General features: G+C 51.5%; 1 protein-coding gene across 2 annotated transcripts in view; it reads left to right on the top strand.

The window, feature by feature from the left end:
- The window catches only part of LAMB3 (laminin subunit beta 3), a 41,501-nt gene that overhangs the window by 15,665 nt on the left and 4,323 nt on the right, over positions 1-21,513 (top strand). For both annotated transcript variants that reach the window (XM_082468771.1, XM_082468772.1), the window contains 15 exons: positions 6,205-6,396; positions 7,433-7,496; positions 7,846-8,039; positions 9,957-10,077; positions 10,851-11,039; positions 11,992-12,147; positions 12,373-12,569; positions 12,877-12,988; positions 13,732-14,110; positions 15,303-15,463; positions 15,564-15,784; positions 16,066-16,263; positions 16,583-16,727; positions 20,411-20,618; positions 21,025-21,166. In XM_082468771.1, the coding sequence (XP_082324897.1) occupies positions 6,205-6,396; positions 7,433-7,496; positions 7,846-8,039; positions 9,957-10,077; positions 10,851-11,039; positions 11,992-12,147; positions 12,373-12,569; positions 12,877-12,988; positions 13,732-14,110; positions 15,303-15,463; positions 15,564-15,784; positions 16,066-16,263; positions 16,583-16,727; positions 20,411-20,618; positions 21,025-21,166 (2,679 nt within the window). The remainder of the gene's footprint in view (positions 1-6,204; positions 6,397-7,432; positions 7,497-7,845; positions 8,040-9,956; positions 10,078-10,850; positions 11,040-11,991; positions 12,148-12,372; positions 12,570-12,876; positions 12,989-13,731; positions 14,111-15,302; positions 15,464-15,563; positions 15,785-16,065; positions 16,264-16,582; positions 16,728-20,410; positions 20,619-21,024; positions 21,167-21,513) is intronic.

The raw sequence follows: 21,513 nt of genomic DNA, 5'->3' as shown, positions 1-21,513 counted from the left end.
CTCCCTTCCCCAGGCTGGGACGACACTTACCCTGAGCCTGTAGCATGGTGACAGCAGAGGTACCACTTACGGGAGAACAGTGGTGCCTCCACGTTCCCTGTCTTGGCTGTGTAGTGTTTATATATCCTCTCCCTCTTTGCATCCCCCACCCTTAGCCCATCTAATTTATTCAGCTCTGCCAAGACCAATTGTACAAAGCCTGGCCACTTATTATACAGTTGTGTTTTCTTGGTATACTCTGTTTTAATAACTTTGCTGATGAAATTGAGTTTAACAAACAGCCAAGAACTGGCCCATCCACATGTAAGATGTGCTTTTGGAGCAATCTGCTCATTCAGTGCTATTACTTCTCAGACTCTGCTTTTAGACTAGCCTTTGGAGATATGCCTTTTGGAGGGAACATTTTCATTCATTACTGACAGGTCTTTTTTTTTTTTCTTTTCCTTTTCCTAATATCTTATGTGACTGAGGAAGTTGCTCTAAGAACCTTGCCTCAAGAATAGGTCAAAAGTATTTTGAGACATTCTAGTGCCACTTGAACAAATGCCCAGTCTCTAACAGTGACAACTTCTAAGGGCAACATTCATTTGGATGGATACTGGTAGTCTCATTGCTTTGTCATCACTCACCCATTCATTTATTTGTCCATTCTTGCTACACACATATTGAACATTGATTATATGCTGTTAAAAAAGATGACTAGAACTAGATCACGATCCTCAAGTTGCTTTGGTATATGTAAGGAAGTCAAAGAACCAGTAGCAAGACAGTGGGTTGTGTGCTCTGATGTTGGTAATAAGAGGTGCTGGGGAGCCCAGGAAGGGGACATCCAGCTTGATCTGTCTTTGGGGGAGTGGATCAGAGAATACACCCGGGGAAGATGAAACTTCCTAGGCCAGTAATATCCAGGTGAAGGTTAAGTTCATTCCAGGCAAAGAGAACAGCAAAGTGCAAAGGCCAGGAGGCAAGAGGCAAGAAGGTATATAATTGGGGGAGGGGGCAAATGAATGCACGTAGGGTCTGGTGGGGCAAATGTGTATATGGTAGTGAGAGGTAGGGATGTGGAAGGTTACAAACTGACGAGAGATGAGTTTACAGATGTAAATGGGGAGGGAGGAAAGTAGGTGAAAGATTCATCTATTCATTCAACAGATGTACTAACTGCCTACTATGTGCTAGATGCTGGGGGTACACTGTGAACAAGACAGACAAGGTGGGGGAATTCCCTGGTGGTCCAGTAGTTAGGACTGTGTGCTTCCGCTGCACCACTGAAGAGGGCACATGTTCAATCCCTGGTTGAGGAACTAAGATCCCGCAAGCCGTGCAGTACGGCCAAGAAAAAAAAAAAACAAAACAGATAGACAAGGGGGTCTATGGTTTACTGTAGTGCTTCTCAAGCAGGGGATATTTGGCAGTTTATAGACAAATTTTTGGTTGTCACAACTGTCAGTATGCTATTGACATCTAGTGAGAAGAGGCCAGGGTTGCCGCTAAGCATCCTAAAATGACCAGGACTGACCCCATGGCAAGGAATTATTCACCTCCAAATATTAACAGTGTCAAGTTTGGGAAACCCTGGTCTGGTAGGAGGAAAATAAAAAGCAGGAAATCAACAAATAAATAATTGGAAATTGTGTGACATTTACGAAGGAAACAAATGAGATCCTGGAATAGGAAATGATGGAGTGGGGTGGGCAGAGTGTGGGCAGAAGAATGCACATTAGATAGGTATAAAAAGATCTCTGTGAGGAAGTGACATTTAAGCTGAGAACAAAAGATGTGAAGGAACCCACGAGGGGGAGGAGCATTCCAAGCAGAAGAAACAACGTGAACAAAGGCTCTGAAGAGGGAATGTGACTGAGGGCTTGAGGAGATGGAGGTGCACAGTGGCATGAGACGGGGTGAGGGAGCAGGGCCCAAGAGCATGGCCTCTTCAGTCATGGTCAGCAGTTCAGATTTATTCAAGAATAGTGGGCAGAAATTTTGTATCCTGCAACCTTACCAAATTCATTGATTAGTTCTAGTAGTTTTCTGGTGGCACCTTTAAGATTATCTATGTATAGTATCATGTCATCTGCAAACAATGACAGTTTTACTTCTTCTTTTCCAATTTGCATTCTTTTTATTTCTTTTTCTTCTCTGATTTTGGTGGCTAGGACTTCCAAAACTATGTTGAATAAGAGTTGTGAGAGTGGACATCCTTGTCTTGTTCCTGATCTTAGAGGAAATGCTTTCAGCTTGTCACCATTGAGTATTATGCTTGCAGTGGGTTTGTCATATATGGCCCTTATTATGTTGAGGTAGGTTCCCTCTATGACCATTATCTGGAGAGTTTTTATCATAAATAGGTGTTGAATTTTGTCAAAAGCTTTTTCTGCATCTGTTGAGGAAATACTCCCATTTACCACTGCAACAAAAGGAATAAAATACCTAGGAATAAACCTGCCTAAGGAGATGAAAGACTTGTACTCAGAAATCTATAAAACACTGAAGAAAGAAATCAAAGATGACACAGACAGATGGAGAGAGGTACCATGTTCTTGGATTGGAAGAATCAATATTGTGAAAATGACTGTACTACCCAAAGCAATCTACAGATTCAATGCAATCCCTATCATCAAACTACCAATGGCATTTTTCACAGAATTAGAACAAAAAATCTTACAGTTTGTATGGAAACACAAAAGACCCCTAATAGCCAAAGCAATCTTGAGAAAGAAAAACGGAGTTGGAGGAATCAGGCCCCCCGACTTCCAACTATACCACAAAGCAACAGTAATCAAGACAGTATGGTACTGGCACAAAAACAGAAATATAGATCAATGGTACAGGATGGAATGCCCAGAGATAAACGCACATACATATAGTCACCTAATTTACAACAAAGGAGGCAAGAACATACAAAAGAGAAAAGACAGCCTCTTCAATAAGTGGTGCTGGGAAAACTGGACAGCTACATGTAAAAGAATGAAATTAGAACACTACCTAACACCATACACAAAAATAAACTCCAAATGGATTAAAGACCTAAATGTAAGACCAGACACTATAAAACTCTTAGAGGAAAACATAGGAAAAACACTCTGACATAAACTACAGCAAGATCTTTTTTGACCCACCTCCTAGAGTAATGGAAATAAAAACAAAAATAAATAAATAGGACTTAATTAAACTTAAAAGCTTTTGCACAACAAAGGAGACCATAAACAGGACAAAAAGACAACCCTCAGAATGGGAGAAAATATTTGCAAATGAAACAACAGACAAAGGATTAATCTCCAAAATATATAAACAGCTCATGGAGCTCAATATCAAAAAAAATACAATCCAATTAAAAAATAGGTGGAAGACCTAAAAAGACATTTCTCCAAAGAAGATATAAAGATTGCCAACAAACACATGAAAGGATGCTCGACATCATTAATCATTAGAGAAATGCAAATCAAAACTACAATGAGGTATCACCTCATGCTGATCAGAAAGGCCATTGTCAAAAAATCTAGAAACAATAAATGCTGCAAAGGGTGTGGTGAAAAGGGAACCCTCTTGCACTGTTGGTGAGAATGTAAATTGATACAGCCACTATGGAAAACAGTATGGGGGTTCCTTAGAAAACTAAAAATAGAACTACCACACGACCCAGCAATCCCACTACTGGGCATATACCCTGAGAAAACCATAATTCAAAAAGAGACACATACCACAATGTTCATTGCAGCACTATTTACAATAGTCAGGACATGGAAGCAACCTAAGTGTCCATCGACAGATGAATGGATAAAGAAGATGTGGCACATATATACAATGGAATATTACTCAGCCATAAAAAGAAATGAAACTGAGTTATTTGTAGTGAGGTGGATGGACCTAGAGACTGTCATACAGAGTGAAGTAAGTCAGAAAGAGAAAAAATAAATACCATATGCTAACGCATATATATGGAATCTAAAAAAAAAAAAAAACAATGGTACTGATGAACCTAGTTGCAGGGCAGGAATAAAGATGTAGACATAGAGAATGGACTTGAGGACACGGGGTGGGAGGGGGAAGCTGGGGCGAAGTGAGAGTAGCATCGACATATATACGCTACCGAATGTAAAACATTTAGCTAGTGGGAAGCAGCAGCATAGCACAGGGAGATCGGCTCGGTGCTTTGCGATGACCTAGAGGGGTAGGTTAGGGAGGATGGGAGGGAGGTTCAAGAGGGAGGGGATATGGGGAAATATATATATATATATATGGCTGATTCACTTTGGTGTACAACAGAAACTAACACAGTATTGTGAAGCAATTATACTCCAGTAAAGATCTATTTAAAAAAAAAACAGTGGGCAGAGGACTTGAATAGGTAATTCTCCAAAGAAGACATACAAAGGGCCAACAGGTACATGAACAGATGCTCAACATCATTAACCATCAGGGAAATGCAAATCAAAACCACAATGAGATGTCATTTCACACCTGTCAGAATAGCCATCATCAAAAAGATAAGGAATTCCCTGGTAGCCTAGTGGTTAGGATTTTGGGCTTTCACTGCTGTGGCCTGGTTTCAATCCCTGGTTGGGGAACATCTTGCAAGTCCCATGGTGCAGCCAAAAGAAAAAAGATAAGACATAAGTGTTGGTGAGGGTGTGGAGAAAAGAGAACACTTGTGCACCATTAGAGGGAATGTAAATTGGTGCAGCCACTATGGAAAACAGTATGAAGTTTCCTCAGAAAGTTAAAAAAATAAATCTACCGTATGATCCAGCAATCCTACTTCTGGGTATATATTGGAAGGAAATGAAGTCACTTTTTCAAAGAGATATTTTTAACTCCCGTGTTCATTGCAATGTTATTCACAATAGCCAAGATATGAAAACAACCTAAGTGTCAATCAGTGGATGAATGGATAAAGAAGATGTCACACACACACACACACACACACAGAGGAATATTCATCCATGAAAAAAGAAGGAAATCCTGCCTTTTGGGTCAACATGAATGGACTTTGAGGGCATTCTGCTAAGTGAAATGAGACAGACAGAAAGACAAATACTGCATGTCTTCACTTATATACACAATCTTAAAAAGCTGAACTCATCAACATAGAGAAAAGGTTGGTGGTTGCCAGGGGCTGGAGGGTGGGGGTAACGGGTGGATGTTGATCAAAGGATATAAACTTCCAGGTTTATAAGATGAATAAGTTCTACAGATCTAATGTACGGCGTGGTGACTGTAATTAATAATACTGTACTAGACACCTGAAAGCTGTTAAATGACACACAAAAAGGTCATTATGTAAGCGGATAGAAGTATTAGCTAACCTTATTGCAGTAATCATTTTGTAATATATATGTGTATCAAGTCATCACATTTGATATCCCTTAAACTTACATATGTGATATGTTCATAATATCTCAATAAAGCTGGGAAAAAAAAAATAGTGGAAAGCCACTGGAAGGTTTTTAGCAGAGGGGAGTCATGGCTCACTTTACATTTTAGAAAGAAAGTTCTCTCTGTGTAGAGGTTGGTTTATGAACCCAAGGAAGTGTTCCAAGCTGGGACCTGTCAGCATAAAGACAACATTTAAAGCCATGAGAAATGGATGAAATCACTGAGAGAAGAAGTAGGGACATGACAGTATGTCATGCTAAGGGGCTCGCATTTTATCTTTAGGCCAACGCAGACCCATGGAAGGGTCTCATGCAGGGAGGGACGTGATCAGATAACCCTGTAGGTGAAGTGGGGAGCGTGGATTGGAGAGCCTGGACAAAGGCTGGGCTTGAGTTCCAGGCTGTTGCAGGAACCCAGACTCAGTGCAACTGGGACGTGCACTATGGCCACGGCCATGCGAGGAAAAAGAGGAGGGACAGAATTGGGAGCTAGTGGTGTTAAAAAATGGTTGGCTGTGGGAAGTGCAGTGGGAGAATTTTCTGGCCTGGCCACCTGGGTGGTGGGCTGAACTAGGGATCATGCCTTCTGGAACGCAGATCTGCCTTCTATCACTTTCCACGGCTCCCCTGGGGAAAACCTGCTGGGGCCGGTGGTTTGTCAGGAGAATTGGACCCGGTTACCCCTGAGCCCACTTGTCCCATGCAGCCCCCTTTCTCCCTCCTTACTGTGGTTCTCAGGGGCCACCAGCACCTCTTTAAGAGCCTCTTTCTGTGGTCGCATCCCCACCACGGGGTCACTCAGGCCCCAACCCTGTGTGTGTCTCTGCAGGGGCCCATGCCTGCTGGCATGCTGATCGAGCGCTCCTCCGACTTCGGCAAGACCTGGCAGGTGTACCAATACCTAGCTGCCGACTGCACGTCTGCCTTCCCCTGGGTCCGCCAGGGCCAGCCTCAGAGCTGGCAGGATGCTCGGTGCCGGCCTCTGCCCCAGAGGCCTAACAGGCGCCTGGATGGGGCCAAGGTAGGCAGAGGGGACCCTGAAAATGTAGGCACGGGGAGAGGTCTCTCCCATCCCATTGCTCACATGGTCACCAGGCTTTGGAGAATCTAGGAGAACCACCCCCTTCCCCAGGCAGTGAGCCCTGCTGTCTTTCCTGAGCTCCCCAATAATGATCCCTCTGGGCACGTCTTTGCTGCACATCCTCTTTGCTGCCCAGGAAGGATATTTCAGAAACACACTGAGTGTATTGCATAACCCAACCCTGCTCTCTCCTTGAATCTTCCCACCTGGGGTCAAATCCTTTCATTTCTTTCATCACTGCCCCCTCGCTCCCACCCACGGGGGCTGTATTTTGTCTCCTTTCTCTGGCTGAGGCTCAGGGGAGCCCTCAGAGCTGCTCGGAGCGCTGCCTTTCCTGTAGGCAGTGCATCTCTTTCCTTCCCTGCAACGACTCCTCCTTGGTTATTGCCGTATCTAGATCCACGTTAGCCACATGCCCCAGACCACACATCAGAACATGGGACTTTTCCCTGATTTGTGGAAGGTTGATGTGAAAACTCTTCCTGGGATATGCAGCTGAAGTTACATCCAATGAGTGTTTTTTTTTTTTTTATCAAGTAAGAACAACATAGTTGAAATTGGGGTTGTCTAGAGTGTGGTGGTCAGCACGTCCATGCATCCTTGGCTCTGGACCCTCTCACTCATCCTGGGTCTTTGGAAAATTAGTATCCCCTAAACCCTCATATGTCTATTATATATCTTACTGTAACTTCTGACCCAAGGAAATCAGGAAATTCTTGGGATAGCTATATTTTCAACTGGAGAGGAGAGGTTGTACACACACACACACATACACACACGCACACTCATCTAAGGCCCAGTGATCATCTCCCTCCCCCAGAGTGATTGGCAGACCTCACATCCATGGTCATCTCAGGCTCCAGGTAAGAAAGACCTTAGTATGAGAAGGTCAGGGCATTGAATGGAAAGGAGGACCTCTGGGCTTGGGCCACAGTTCACCTCTACCTCAGGTCTTCCATTTCCCCTCTCTCTGCAGGTCCAACTTAACCTTATGGATTTAGCCTCTGGGATCCCAGCAACTCAAAGTCAAAAAATTCAAGGTCAGTGTGGCTACTCCTCTAGCCTGTGGGACTGTGGATGGGGAGCAAAACATGGTTGCAACCCAGATCATGGACATTTCCTAGTCTTTCCTACCTCTGTCAACACGGTTGGATTGAACACTTGCCCTGCTCAGCCCATAGGGGTATTGTGGTGGCCCCAGAGACTCAAAAGGCCTAAGCCAGGGTGGAATGGGTCTTTTCTGTTGGGGGAAGTTTGAGGAAGATGGAATGGTGCAACCAGAATTCCTTTCCTTATCATCCTGCCCTAGGAGTCTCTATTTGCCTCTAACTTCCCGTTCTTTATTTTCCCATCTCTACCCCCTCCCTCCTTGTTGTTTGTCCCCCTCAGAGCTGGGGGAGATCACAAACTTGAGAGTCAACTTCACCAGGCTGGCCCCTGTGCCCCAGAGGGGCTATCACACTCCCAGCGCCTACTATGCTGTTTCCCAGCTGCGTCTGCAGGGGAGCTGCTTCTGTCACGGCCATGCTGACCGCTGTGCCCCCAATTCCAGAGCCCCTGCCGGCCCCTCCACCGCTGTGCAGGTGACAGCCCAGGGAGGGGGAAAGGAGAGGGGAGGGGCAAGACCCGGGCAGACTGACGTCTCTGGGGCTCCTATAAAGGAGGGAGGGCACTAAATTTAAGACTCGAGTACTTAATATTTTAGCAATGGTGAAAATGAGTCTAAATTATTGTCATTTCAAAGGTCAGATTTTGCAGCACTTCTTTGGACCTGCTTTATGGTTTGAGATGATTTTTATTCAGTAACATAGAAGTATATGTAAGTATAAGCATACATATAAGTAGAAGTATAAGCATGGGTGTTGGTGGGGGAGCTTAAGGCATTGATTTTCAGCACTGGCTACACATTGTAATTTCCTGGGGAGCTAAAAAACATTGCCCAGACCCACACCTTCATACACTCCGATTTTATTATTGTTATTTAAAGCCCCGGGTGATTCTAACATCCTTCCAGGGTGGTTCTGACATCCTGCCATAGAGCCACTGGTTTGGGGACTGTAAAGTCCCATGTAGAGGTGAGATATGGGGCAGGGTGAGAGAACAGAGTCTAACACAGATGCTAAGTCCACCCCAGAGCAGTTGAGTCGGATGCGTCAGGCATGGAAGAGAGAAACTCCAGCTTAACAAGAAACCCAGGGGATTTCGCTGTGAAACCAAGCTTGAGAACCATCAGTAGAAGAGAGAGAGCCTAGGACCAAGAAGCTGAGGGAGTTGTCATTTCACTTCTCTGGGGTTTCGGTTCTTCTATTAACAGATGGGACCATGATATTTGCCCCAGTGATAGAGGCGCACGATGAAATCATGTAAAGTGACCCTCGAGGGAAATACAGGTGACATGAGCATCGGGCAGCTTTATCCTTTCCACTTCTGGGCCAGCGCTTGCCCCAGGCTATAGAGGAAGGCAGAGCGAGACCAGTGCCAGAGATGTGTCATCCATTAGGGTCCATAAACAAAAGACCAGAACACAGGCTGAGCAGGATTGCTGGCATATGAGAATGTAGAGGAGGGCAACGGCCTGCCCAGCCCCGGTGGTTCTCAAATCTGGCTGCACAATGGAATCACCACTTTCTAAAGTACCGATGCCTGGGCCTCGTCCCTGAGATTGGATTGAATTGGGCCTGGGCATTGGTATTTTTTAAAAAGCTCCCCAGATAATTCTGAAGTGCGTGCAGAGTTGAAATCCATGGAATTAGAGGGACAAGGCAAGCCTGGTGAAGGACATGCCAGTCTAGCTGGCAGGATTTTGCTGGTGAATAGAGAGTGAGGGGACTTCTAGTCAGGAAGAAAAACATCAGTACAGGCCAAAAGGTGGGGAAATGTAGGGCTTGTCCTGGGAGCCACTAGTTCAGCCAGCCGTGCTGTTAGGAGTGAGTAGGGGATGAGGATGGAGCAAACACAAGTCCTAGATGCCAGCCTGAGGGTGGTGAGCTTAATATGGAAGACAATTAGCACACAATTGCTATTCTATTTTTATACCTTAATGAGTCTAGTAACAATTCATCATTGCAGTCTCATTAGCCAAACAACTGCAGTCATAGATTGTTGGAATATAAATCTCCAGCGGGCCCACAAGCTTCTAGAACCACAGTTTACCAACAAGGCTGTCTAAGCACTTTACAGGTGGTGCTTTGGACTGGGCAGCATGGGGATGGCCAAATGCAAGGGCTGAGCTTTTAAGAACCTAACTGGAGGAGCAGTGCAGGTGTGCATGCACACACACACACACACACACACACACACACACACACACACACACACACCACACACACACCACACACACACACCACACAAGCCGGCATCTGGGAGTGTCATAGGAGCTGAGTGAAGGCTGGAGGAGCTGGGGTCTGAGCTGGACCCTGGGGACAGAACGGAGAGGGCAAGTCCACCTCTGGGACGCTCCTGTGATAATTATTCATGGTGTCCTCTGGCCCCTCTCCTAGGTCCATGAGGTCTGCGTCTGCCAGCACAACACCGCCGGCTCCAACTGTGAACGCTGTGCACCCTTCTACAACAACAGGCCCTGGAAACCCGCAGATGACCAGGACCCCCATGAATGCCAAAGTATGAGCCTGGGATCACCCACCTCCCCTGCAGCAGCTGGGTGGGGTGCTGGCCCATCAGGGACACAAGGAGAATCTAGTCTTTATTATTTAAATCTAAACCTAATTGCATTCTGTAATTTAAGCTCTCCTTGCTCTTTGGGGAAGGAGAGGGTATTTGAGAAAGTATTTGAGTTGCATCTTCCCACAGCTCCTGGCCCTTCTCCTCAGCCAGGCCTGGAGGGACCACGATTTGGTCCATGCTTCTGATGCCACGTGCCTTTCGTGCTAACCACAGGTCCTCCTACTTCTGGCCTATCCAGTGTAGGACATACGTGGTTCCCTGTTGTCATTCTTTCTACTTCAGATGTGCATCCAGAGTAGAAATCCATGGAATTAGATTCCTGGAGGCAGGGCCCTTCCCTGCATAAATGAGGGCAACAAAGATCCCAGCCCAGAGAAGGGCAGTGACCCAGCAGGAGACCCAGCAGGTGGCAGTGGGGGAGGGTTGGCATGGGACCATTCAAAGGGCTCTCTCTTTGGCTCAACATGGGTATTATTCTTGGGTTAGTCCCCACGCTGGGAGTCAAGAGGCCTGAGTTCTCTATTTTCCTTTCTTACTGGCTATATAACCTGAAATAAATTACAAAAGCCTCCCTGGGCCTCAGTTTCCCTGTTTCCCAGACCTGAGCATCTTGCAGAGTTGCTGGGGATGCCAGTGAGTTAGTGTGGAACGTGCTTTGTACATGGCAACGATGCTGGTCAAATGTCAGCCCTAGTAATCTCCTTTTGCAGGGTGTGACTGCAACGGACACTCAGAGACATGTCACTTCGACCCAGCCGTGTTTGCCGCCAGCCAGGGGGCACATGGAGGTGTGTGTGACAACTGCCAGCACCACACTGAGGGCAAGAACTGTGAGCGGTGTCAGCTGCACTATTTCCGGAACCGGCGTCCTGGTGCTCCCATTCAGGAGACCTGCCTCCGTGAGTAGGGGCTCCAGGGAGCCAAGCCATCATCTGTCTGTTAATCCCCATCTATTCTGGGCTAAACAGAGCACATGTCCCTAAGGACACACAGGAAGCGTGAAGACTTGGTTGTGTGTCAGGACTTGTGGGCAATTGTTTTTAACTTAGCTGTGCCCTTCTAAGCAAGTCAGTGTGGTTTGCTCTTTATTTTTGTGCTTCCTCCAACATTCAGGACCCCTCCATGGCAGGGGTTATTCTTGTATCCCTGGGCCCTAGCAAAACCACGGACAAATAATTGATGCTCCAGGAATGTTTATTAAATGAACATGTAAGTCACCCAGGAGTGACCCAGGAGGTAAGACTTTCTAGGTGAAGGAAGAGTCTTCATTTTGAAAGCCATGAAAGGGGCTTGGGTTTTGGGGTGGGAGAAAGTTGGTTCACTTCCTGTTGATATTATCTATTTATGGAAAGAGTGAGAAAGTCTTGAGTTTGACTTCTGTTTCCAGCACTCGCTTGCTGTGTGACCTTGTGTATGTTCTTTGAACACCTCTGAGCCTCAGTTTCCTCATGTGTGCAATAGGGATAAGCATCCTCACCTCTCAGGGTTATTGTGAGGATTACATAAGGTGAGAGGCAAGAGTGCCCAGCTCCGTGCTGGCCACAGGGTAGCTGTTCAGTCAATAATGCCAACCAAAACTTTTATAGTACTTAACATGTGCCAAGCACTGTTCCACCTGCTTTACACTTACTCATTGATTCCTCGTAAGAAGCCTATGAGTGTTGTATAATTACCCCCATTTTATAGATGAGAAAGCTGAGGCACAGAGGGATTAAATAACTCAACTAAGGTGGTAAGGTTGTAAGCCAGGAAGTGGTGGAACAAGGATTTGAACCAGGAAGCCTGGCTTCTAGAATGTGCTCTCTGCTTTTCTTCTTTGTCCCTCCTGCCGTGGCTGCCTTTGTCTCTCAGCCTGCGAGTGTGATCCAGATGGGGCAGTGCCAGGAGCGCCCTGTGACCCAGTGACTGGGCAGTGTGTGTGCAAGGAGCACGTGCAGGGGGAACGCTGTGACCTGTGCAAGCCGGGATTTACAGGACTCACCTATGCCAACCCGCAGGGCTGCCACCGTGAGTAGGGGGCCCAGCCTGCCGTGGTGTGGGGCAGGTGGCCCAGCAGCCAGGTGCGGGGACTGGTGGGAAAGTGTGGTGGCCTTATGAGTCAGCCAGGTTATCTGGAGGGAACGGCCCCGCCTCGTTCTTTCCCCAGGCTGTGCCCCTCCCTGATGCACATCCTCTGGGGGTAAGATTTGGGTGGCTCGGCCCCCCGGCTCAGCAGCCCTTCCTCCCTTGCAGGCTGTGACTGCAGCATCCTGGGTACCCGGGGGGACATGCCGTGTGATGAGGAGAGTGGACGCTGCCTGTGTCTGCCCCACGTGGTGGGCCCCAAATGTGACCAGTGCGCTCGCTACCACTGGAAGCTGGCCAGTGGCAGGGGCTGCGAGCCATGTGCCTGCGACCTGCACAACTCCCTCAGCCCCCAGTGCCACCAGGTACATGGCAGGGTGGCCCATGGGCCCCTCAGCAAGGGAGGGCTCCCGCCCACCGGCCTCTGTCTCCCCTCCGCACTGCCCTTCTGGGTCTTTCTAAAGTCAGACTGGGCTGCTTCTGTCTGCCTTCCCCTGGGGAGGCTGCCAAATGTCCCTCCGTCCATGGCTCTCAGCCTTTGGCAATGCCACATTCGCACATCTTCTGCAGGGCCGTCCCGGGCTTTGACTTCAGAGCTTGTGTCCTCGTGGGAGCCCTTGCTTTGGGGTGCACTGGGGAGTTCTGCTCCCTGACCGGTCTCTCCCCGCACAGTTCACAGGGCAGTGCCCCTGTCAGGAAGGGTTTGGTGGCCTGACCTGCAGCACTGCAGCCGTCCGCCAGTGTCCTGACAGAACCTACGGAGATGCAGCTATGGGATGCCGAGGTGTGCTCACTGAGTGGGGACGCGGAGGGCATGGGGGGGTTGTGTGCTCGGGTGGGCTCGTGGTGGGGACACGTGGGTCTGTGGTGTGGGAGGGCACCCTGTACTGGTGCACGGGGCGGGGGGGGGGGGCCCTGGCAACCCATAGGAGCGCTTGCTCCCCACCGCTGCCCGGGGCTGACACCAGGCCGTCCCCGTGTCCCCATGTGCGCATGACAGGAGGGCTGCTTTGCTTCCCACTTCCCTGAGAAACCATTTCCCAGAAGCCATCTGCAGGAAACGTCCTCCTCTCCCTCTTCATAGACGGAGAAAGTGAGTCCTGAGGGGTGGTCAGTTTGACGAGTAGTGACAAGGGCACGCAGACCTGAGTCTGTTCTCAGCTCTGTGACCTCGGGAGGAGTTGCTCCCCTCTTCAGGCCTCAGTTTCCTCATCTGGGGAAGGGGCACATTGCCTCAGAGGCTTCATCTGTGAGAATGGGAAAACAAGCATGTTAACTCTGCCACAGAGTGTGTGGTGAGGGTCAGAAGCGTAGGCGTGTGCCTGGTGAGTGAGGCTCAGAACAGTGCCTGGCACGTCGGAGGTGCTACGTAAGGGCTTGCTGTCGTTACCATGATTTCATTCTGGCCTTGACAGTCTTATTCTAAGTGTGAAAGACCCTGAGGTCAGACCTCTTCTTTGGGCTTTCCCCACCAAACACCTGATCTTCCTGCCCCCCCGCCTCTGACCATCATTTCTCCCGCCTTAGCCTGTGACTGTGACTTCCGGGGAACGGAGGGACCAGGCTGCGACAAGGCCTCGGGCCGCTGTCTCTGCCGCCCTGGCTCGACCGGGCCACGCTGCGACCAGTGCCAGCGAGGCTACTGTGACCGCTACCCGGTGTGTGTGGCCTGCCACCCCTGCTTCCAGACCTACGACGCCGGCCTCCGGGAGCGGGCCCTCCGCCTCAGCAGCCTCCGCAATGCCACCACCAGCCTGTGGCCCGGGCCGGGCCTGGAGGACCGCGGCCTGGCATCCCGGATGCTGGACACAAAGAACAAGCTGGAGCAGATCCAAGCCATCCTCGGCGGTGCCTCGGTCACGGAGCAGGAGGTGGCCCAGGTGGCCAATGCCATCGTCTCCGTCAGGTCATTCCCCCTCCCTGCCGAGCCACGTGGCAGAAAAATAACTCCACGTGCGTCCACATGGGGGCGCACTGGCCCTTCCTTACATCGGTTACAGCCCTTTACCGTCTACCAAGGCTTCTCACAGGCCCCTCTCTTTTCACTGTCACAACAGCCCTGGGAGGTTGGCGGGGTTATTCCTTGCGTCTTGCAGATGGGGAAACAGGCGCAGATAGGTGGCGTGATGGAGTCACGTGGCCACCGAGGGGCAGAGCGGGGGACCCGGAGCACAGGCACGAGCCCAAGTCCCGAGTTCTCTCAAGTGCCCGGTGCCGCCCGTGGGGGAGTCAGCTCTGCATTAGTCAACCTTATGGAGGGCATCCGAGAGGCAGGGATCTAAAAATAACTTGCGTTTGCCTTTGGAATGGGAGCAGTCCCACCCACAGTCCCCTCCTACCAGCAGAGGTGCTTTCTCAGTGAGGTTTCGTTCTGAAGTTTGTAGGAGTTTGTTTCCCTGAGCACTTGTTGACTGTGAGGGCCTGAGCCACCTATGTGTGCCATTGACCTCGGTCTCAGAGCTGAGTAGGGAGTCCGCAGGCAGTTGGTGGGCTGGGTGTGCAGGCCTGGAGGGGCTTTGTGGAAGGACGGTCCGTGCTGAGCAAAGCCCGGCCATGGAGAATGCGAGGCTGGTGGAGGGAATGGTGGTGGGTGGAGCTGCAAAGGGCCTGGGAGGGAGGAATGTCTGAAAGCTCAGCCGCGGTGGGTCAGGGCAGGTGACCCCCTTCAGGTGGAGACCACCAGTGGGCAGCAGCTACGGGAGCTCCGTGGGGAGGTGTGGGCTGCAGAAGAGGGACTCGGGAGCCTGGGGTACAGGTGGTGGCCGACGTCAGCCTGTAGGCAGCGGAGGAGGAGGAGGGGCTCAGGGGATCCTCCTCGTGGAAGCCGACGTGGGGAGGTGGAGGAAAGCTGGGACCGTTAGGGTCACACACGCCAAGGAGGGAGAGATTTCTACGGATCTGCCTGCGTAGGGGTGGAGGGAGGTTGTGCTAGCTTTTGCCCGGCAGGATCCTCTCCAGCCTGTGGAGGCTCCCTTCTGCGGCTTTTGCTGACGGCCTCTCTTTTTCCTGACTCGGTAGCGATCTCTCCGAGGGGATGGCTGGCTCTGGGGAGGAAGCCCCCCTGCTGTATTTTAGTGGAAGCTTCTCTCCCACTTCAGGCAGACTCTCCAGGGCCTGCAGGTGGATCTGCCCCTAGAGGAGGAGACCTTGTCCCTCCCAGGAGACCTGGAGAATCTGGACAGAAGCTTCAATCGCCTCCTCGTTATGTATCAGAGCAAGAGGGAGCAGTTTGAAAAAATAAGCAGTGCCGACCCTTCAGGTGAGGAGGGGTTCACAGACGCCACGCTGGGCCAGGCTTCATCTCCGTCTCCAGGCCTCTGGGTCCAGGGCCAGCTTGGTGCCCTCTCTTCTTCCCACAGGAGCCTTCCGGATGCTGACCGCGGCCCACCAGCGGTCGTCCCAGGCTGCTCAGCAGGTCGCGGACAGCTCCCGCTGGCTGCTCCAGCTCAGGGACAGCCGGAGAGAGGCGGAGAGGCTGGAGCAGAAGCTGGGAGGAGGAGGAGGAGCCGGTGGCCCCCAGCTCGCGGCCCTGAAGCTGGAGATGGCTTCCTTGCCTGATCTGACACCCACCGTCAACAAGGTGACTCCTGTCATGGAGCCCCGCTTCCAGAGGCCCCCTGCCCCAGCTTGTCACTCACCAACTGTTGCTCCACATTCCCTCCTGCGGCCACGTGGACCTCCCACACCCCCGCCCATCCCGACCCTTGACCCCACATAGTGTGTTCAGCAGTTACCAAGGAAACAAGTTTCTGGTGCCCAAGTTGCCGTGGAGATGTCTGGCTGCTTGTTTCCCAGGTGTGGGAGGGGAGTGATCACTGAGGAGTCTTGGGGACCCCCTCTGATGCCCCCATCTCTCCACAGCTCTGTGGGGGCTCCAGGGAGATGGCTTGCACCCCGGGAGCATGCCCTGGGGAGCTGTGTCCCCGAGACAACGGCACGGCCTGTGGCTCCCACTGCAGTGGTGCTCTCCCCAGGGCAGGTGGGGCCTTCCGGACGGCAGGGCAGGTGGCCGAGCAGCTGCGGGGCCTCAACGCCCAGCTCCAGCAGACCAGGCAGATGGTAGGTGTGGCTGAGGTGGGGTGGGCCCGTGTAGGAGGAGGCAGGGGGGACAGAGCCCCTGAGCAAGGCAGAGCTCCCATTTTGCAGCCAGGAGTCGAAAGCCCAGAGATGTCAGGTGACTTTCCCGTGGCCCTACAGCAAGTGAGAGATGGAGTTTGAGGCCAGTGTTTCTACATCATTTCTTCCGGGGCCAAACCGAGCTAGTTACAAAAGTTTCCTAGGTAGATCTTGGGTAGCAGGTGCCTACAGAACCCTCGGGGGCTGCTGAGAGGCCCTCCTGGGGCTTTAACCACTGCTGACCCATAGTGTGTGTCAGCAGATCAGGGCAGCCGAGGAAGCCACCTCGCAGGTGCAGTCGGATGCTCAGCGCCTGGAGATGCAGGTGAGCACCAGCCGCTCCCAGATGGAGGAGGACGTCACACGCACGCGGCTCCTCATCCAGCAGGTCCGGGACTTCCTCTCAGGTGAGCTGGCCTTCACCTTTCCCTGGGCTGATGTTTTGACTTCTGCCTGTCCTCAGTGCCCCATTCCCCGTCCCTCATCCCATTCATCAGTCAGCTACTTCCTTCCCTGGTCTCCATGCCCCTGGACCAGCCCCCGTCACTCACCTGGATGGCTGCACGGCCTGTAGGTGACCCCCCACCTCCTTCCTGCTCCCTCATAGCCCATTCTCAGCAGAACAGTCTGAAACATCTTTGAAAAATGTGTAAGCGGGGTCACATTCCGCTCATGCCTAAAATCCTTCACTGGCTTTCCCTTGTTCTTGGGATAAACTCTCAGCTCCTTACCATGGCCTCTGTTACCTCCTGGGTATGGCCTGTATCCTCTCCACTTTGCTCACAAACTGTCTTTGAACAGGCCAGGCTCTTGCCAGCCTTGGAGGCTCTTGCTGTTTGTTCCTCTGCCTGCGATGCTCTCTCTAAGGCCGCTGATTCTTGCCCTCCAGGTCTGAGTTTAAATATCTCCCTCGAGGGGCCTTTTCTGACCACCCCATCTGGTCATCCCCCTCCCCTGTATTCCCCTCTGGAGTCTGACCTTCACTCTTCACCTTCACTCTACTCCGAGCCTGTGGTTGTTGAGCTCACCTGTCTACAAGTGTAATGTTTGTCTCCCCACTGGACTCTAAACTCCAAGAGGGCAGGGATGGCTGTCTGTCTTATTCACTGTGTCCCGGGCACTTAGCATAAGTCCAGGCCCAGAAAAGCACCCACTGTTGATTGAATGAATAAATGAACCCGATCTCCTCCCTTGCCACCTGGGGAGTGGGAAGGTCCCTGGACAGGACTCAGGAAATCTGTGGGACTTTGGGCAAGTTGTTTTCCTCTTTGCCTCATCTTTCGCTTCTGCCAACGGGGATGATAGTATTTTACAAGTTTATTCCGGGCGTCAAGCAACTGATGTAAAATGTGTTTTGAAAAATTAAAGATGCCTCAGGAATATGAACTGATATTATTAAATTTCTGGTCCCTGCCAGGGAATTTGCTTGGCTGGGAGCCCAGTTAACATGAGCTGAGGGCCTGGTGTAATGACAGTCGTTCTTCCTGCTACTATTGCGGTGCCTTTGCTTCAAGAGGCCAGAGCCCCCTCCTGGGTGCCGGTGGCAGGTTGGAGAGAAGCAGAGACAGGCCAGAGTTTGGTGATGGGACTCACAAATAAGGAAGACTTTCCCTGAGGGAAGCCGAGTAAGGCAGGCTAGGTGGCCCCCCCTCCTGCATCAACCCCAGCTAGGGGGTGGTGGGATAGGAAGCCTGTCCTTGGGGTGCAGTCCGGGCTCCAATGAATGGGCAGGGAGTGGATGGGCTGCAGGGCCCCTGCTGTCCCCTCAGTTATGCTTGTGTCTCAGGTTGAGTCTTTGGACAGGATGAGGGGCAGAGAGAAGGAGCAGGGCCTGAGAGAGGCCTGGCCCCTGGGAGGGACCTGGGACAATTCTTACAGTCTCCATGGCTGTGGATTCTGATGTCTGGAATCCTGCTGCAGGAGGCATGGGTACCAGCTGCTGTGGGCACGCAGGGTCACAGCGAGGGCGGGAGAGTGGAAGCCCAGTGGAGGAGGGAGGAGACACCATCTTTCTCAGGTCATCAAAGGAAGTGACAAAAATAATAGGTCAGGTTTACTGAGTTCTTACTAAGTGCCAGGCACTGTTCTAAGTGCTTCACATTATTTAATCCCGACTGCCTACCACTTTGCCTGTGAGGACTCCAGATACAGGGAGGTTAAGAAACCTGCCTAAAAGCATCCAGCTTGGAGGGAGTACGGGTAGGGTTCACCTCACTCCGGAGTCCACACTCTAGATTATTGCGTTATGAGATGGACCACCTCCCAGCACCCCACCATCCATCTTGCTTCTTTGCCTTTGCTAATGTTTGTCCTCCCCCTGCATTGTCTCCCCTGCCCTGCCCCACCCCTCCCGACCTGGCTAATTCCTACACACCCTCTAAGGATCCCCTGGGTATCTCATTCTCCAGGAAGCTTTCCTGGACCTGTCAGACTGGGTTAGGTGCCCCTGTAACAGCCGTCCTAGCACCCTGAGCTTACCCCCGTCACTCAGGGTTGTGCTTCCTTGTCGCACTAGATTTCAAGCTCCATGAGGGCAAGGACCAAGTCCAATCTGACTTGCAGTCTCAGCTCCCCACATCCTGCTGCTCAGAGCAGTGAATGTTTGCTGAGCCCACCCTGAGACTCAGAAGCCCATGAAACTGAGTGTAACTCAGACCAAGCCCACGGGTGCAGCTGAAGTGAAGCAGAACAAAGGAAGGGCAGGTGCTAGGTGAGGGTGTGCTTGCCCTAAGAGGCTTTCTAGGGAAGGCACATACAAGCCGTGTTGAGAGTAGGACTCTGGGTTAGGTGAGAGGATGGTGGTCTCTATGGGGAGGTCCTTGTGAAAGCTTGTAATTGGGGAAAAGCCCACTTCATTCAACTCAGCTGCAATTATGCCTTGCACTCCTGCGTTGTGCTGCTCTGGCCCCAAAAGGACATAGCAATAAACAGGCATGGTTTCCACCTTCCAGGAATGTCCTTCCACCTGGCATGGGGAGGGGACTGGGTCTAGGACCTGTGTAGCCAGCTGATGAGGAAACCTTTGATTGCAGAATAAGGCTGGGTGGGCCCCAGAGGAGTTAAGTCCCAGGGCAAACTATCTGGGTGGGCGGGTGCCCCTTTCCCTACCATGTCAGTACCAGTGGAATCTGTAAAAGTGACCATGGGGAGGAGATGCCATCTCTGTACTTCTGACCTTACTCTCTGACCCAGAGTTGGATTGTGAAATTCCTGCTAAATTGATTGTTTCATATCATCCCTTGAGGTTGGGCATCGTGATTCCCATTTCACAGATCAGGAAACTGAGCTCAGCGAAGCCAGTTGACTTGTCCCAGTTTGCTTGAATAATAAAGAGGAGGCCTGAGACTAGAGCCCCTCAATCATTCATTCAATGTACAAGCAGAGTGCCTCCAAGTGCCACGCACTGTGCTAAGGGATGGGCTATAGCTGTGGATGAAAGCCAGTCCCTGTCCTCACGTTGTTTACATCCTAGTGAGGATATGACAGAAAACCCAATAAATGAGTTAAGTGTTCAGCACGTGGGTGGTGATAAATGTTAGGGAGAAAGATAAAGCTGAGAAGGAGGGTAAGGAGTGTTGGCAGAGGGTGGAGTTTGCGATCCTAGATTGGATGGCCTGGGCTGGCCTCTCTCAGAAGGTGACACGTGAGCAAAGCCCAGGTAATCTTGATCCGCCTTTGCAAAAGCGAGCACTCTGCCCCAGAGGAGGGGCGCGTGGAAGGGGTCTTATTGCCAAGGAAGCAGTTGCAGTTCCTGGCTGGTCTCCCCGCTTTAGGGCTGATTATATCTGTGCTCCAGGCATTGTTCAGTACCAGCTGCCTGGTACCACCTCCTCCTCCCCAGCCTGCAGCTTCCTGTGGTGCCACTTAGTTGCCACAGCTGTGCCGGCAGCCATCCTCCAGCGGCAGCGAGCCCGGAAATTCTCAGAGCAGGGCGCCTGAGTGTGCCTGGGAGGGAGCGGCAGCTCCTTGGGCAGCCCGGGCAGAGGTGGCATGGAGGTGCTGCCCACGGGGGCTGCTCAGCCTGGAGAGGCCTCTGATCTCTGGGGAGGTGGCTGAGCTCCCCCATTCCGACGGATGGTTTGTCTTCCAGACCCCGACACCGACACAGCCACCATCCAGGAGGTCAGTGAGGCCGTGCTGGCCCTGTGGCTGCCCACAGACTCTGCCACCGTCCTGCAGAAGATGAATGAGATCCAGGCCATCGCAGCCAGGCTCCCCAACGTGGACCTGGTGCTTTCTCAGACCAAGCAGGACATCGCTCGGGCTCGCAGGCTCCAGGCTGAGGCTGAGCAGGCCAGGTGTGGCCCTGGGCCCTGAACTTCTCCCAGGATCGGGCTGGGGTTTTGCCCCCCAACTCTATTGCTGGAAGCAAGAAAGGAACGTCTGCAAGTCAGAGGGGTGCCGAGGGCTGGGAGACAGGAGGCGGCGCTTACCGTGGCGGGGGGATGGTGAAGTGATACACAGCATCCAGCTTAAACTTTACTCGGCACGGCCCCGTCTTCCTTATTGGAAACCGTCCCCAAAGGCTGCCTCAGGCAACCTGCTTGGTGGGGTCCTGGGATGGAAAAGCTACTGAGTTAATACTCGGCTTCTTATCTTGGCTGGAAAGGATATTCTCTGGACTGGGGAGTGAGTTGGACCCACATCTCTTCATTCACTGCGCACCCATTCCACCCCCCACCCCTTCCATTCCCCCGGCCCCAGGAGCCGAGCCCACACAGTGGAGGGCCAGGTGGAGGACGTGCTGGGGAACCTGCGACAGGGCACGCTGGCACTGCAGGAGGCCCGGGACACCATGCAAGGCACCCGCCGCTCCCTTCAGCTTATCCAAGACAGGGTTGCTGAGGTAGGCATTATGGCTTCCTTCCCCCACTTGTGGGAATGAATATTCAGACTCAGGAGCAAGGCATAGAAGATGCCAGAAAGTGACCTGGGTGGAAACTGAGCTGGGGCCCTAAAGAAGGGAGCCTATGAGCCTTGGGCCTGGCTTTGAGCCTTTGGTTTTCTGCTCTTGTGTCCGGTGCGGAAGCCAGGGTGGGCTCTGAGCTGCTGCAGGAGTGGGCGGGGAGGTGGTCAGCTGAGCTGTAGAAGGGAGAGAGGCCTGGATGCCAGGGGGCAGATAGAGGATTGGGATGGTGGTGATAGTGATGTCCTGGTTGTAGAGAGTTTTTGCGGCCTGATGAGTTGGAGGAG

This window comes from Balaenoptera physalus, assembly GCF_965194825.1.
Source record: "Balaenoptera physalus genome assembly, chromosome: 1".
Lineage (NCBI taxonomy): Eukaryota > Metazoa > Chordata > Mammalia > Artiodactyla > Balaenopteridae > Balaenoptera > Balaenoptera physalus.
The sequence above is the reverse complement of the archived record's forward strand: the minus strand, read 5'-3'. Positions and strand labels throughout refer to the sequence as shown.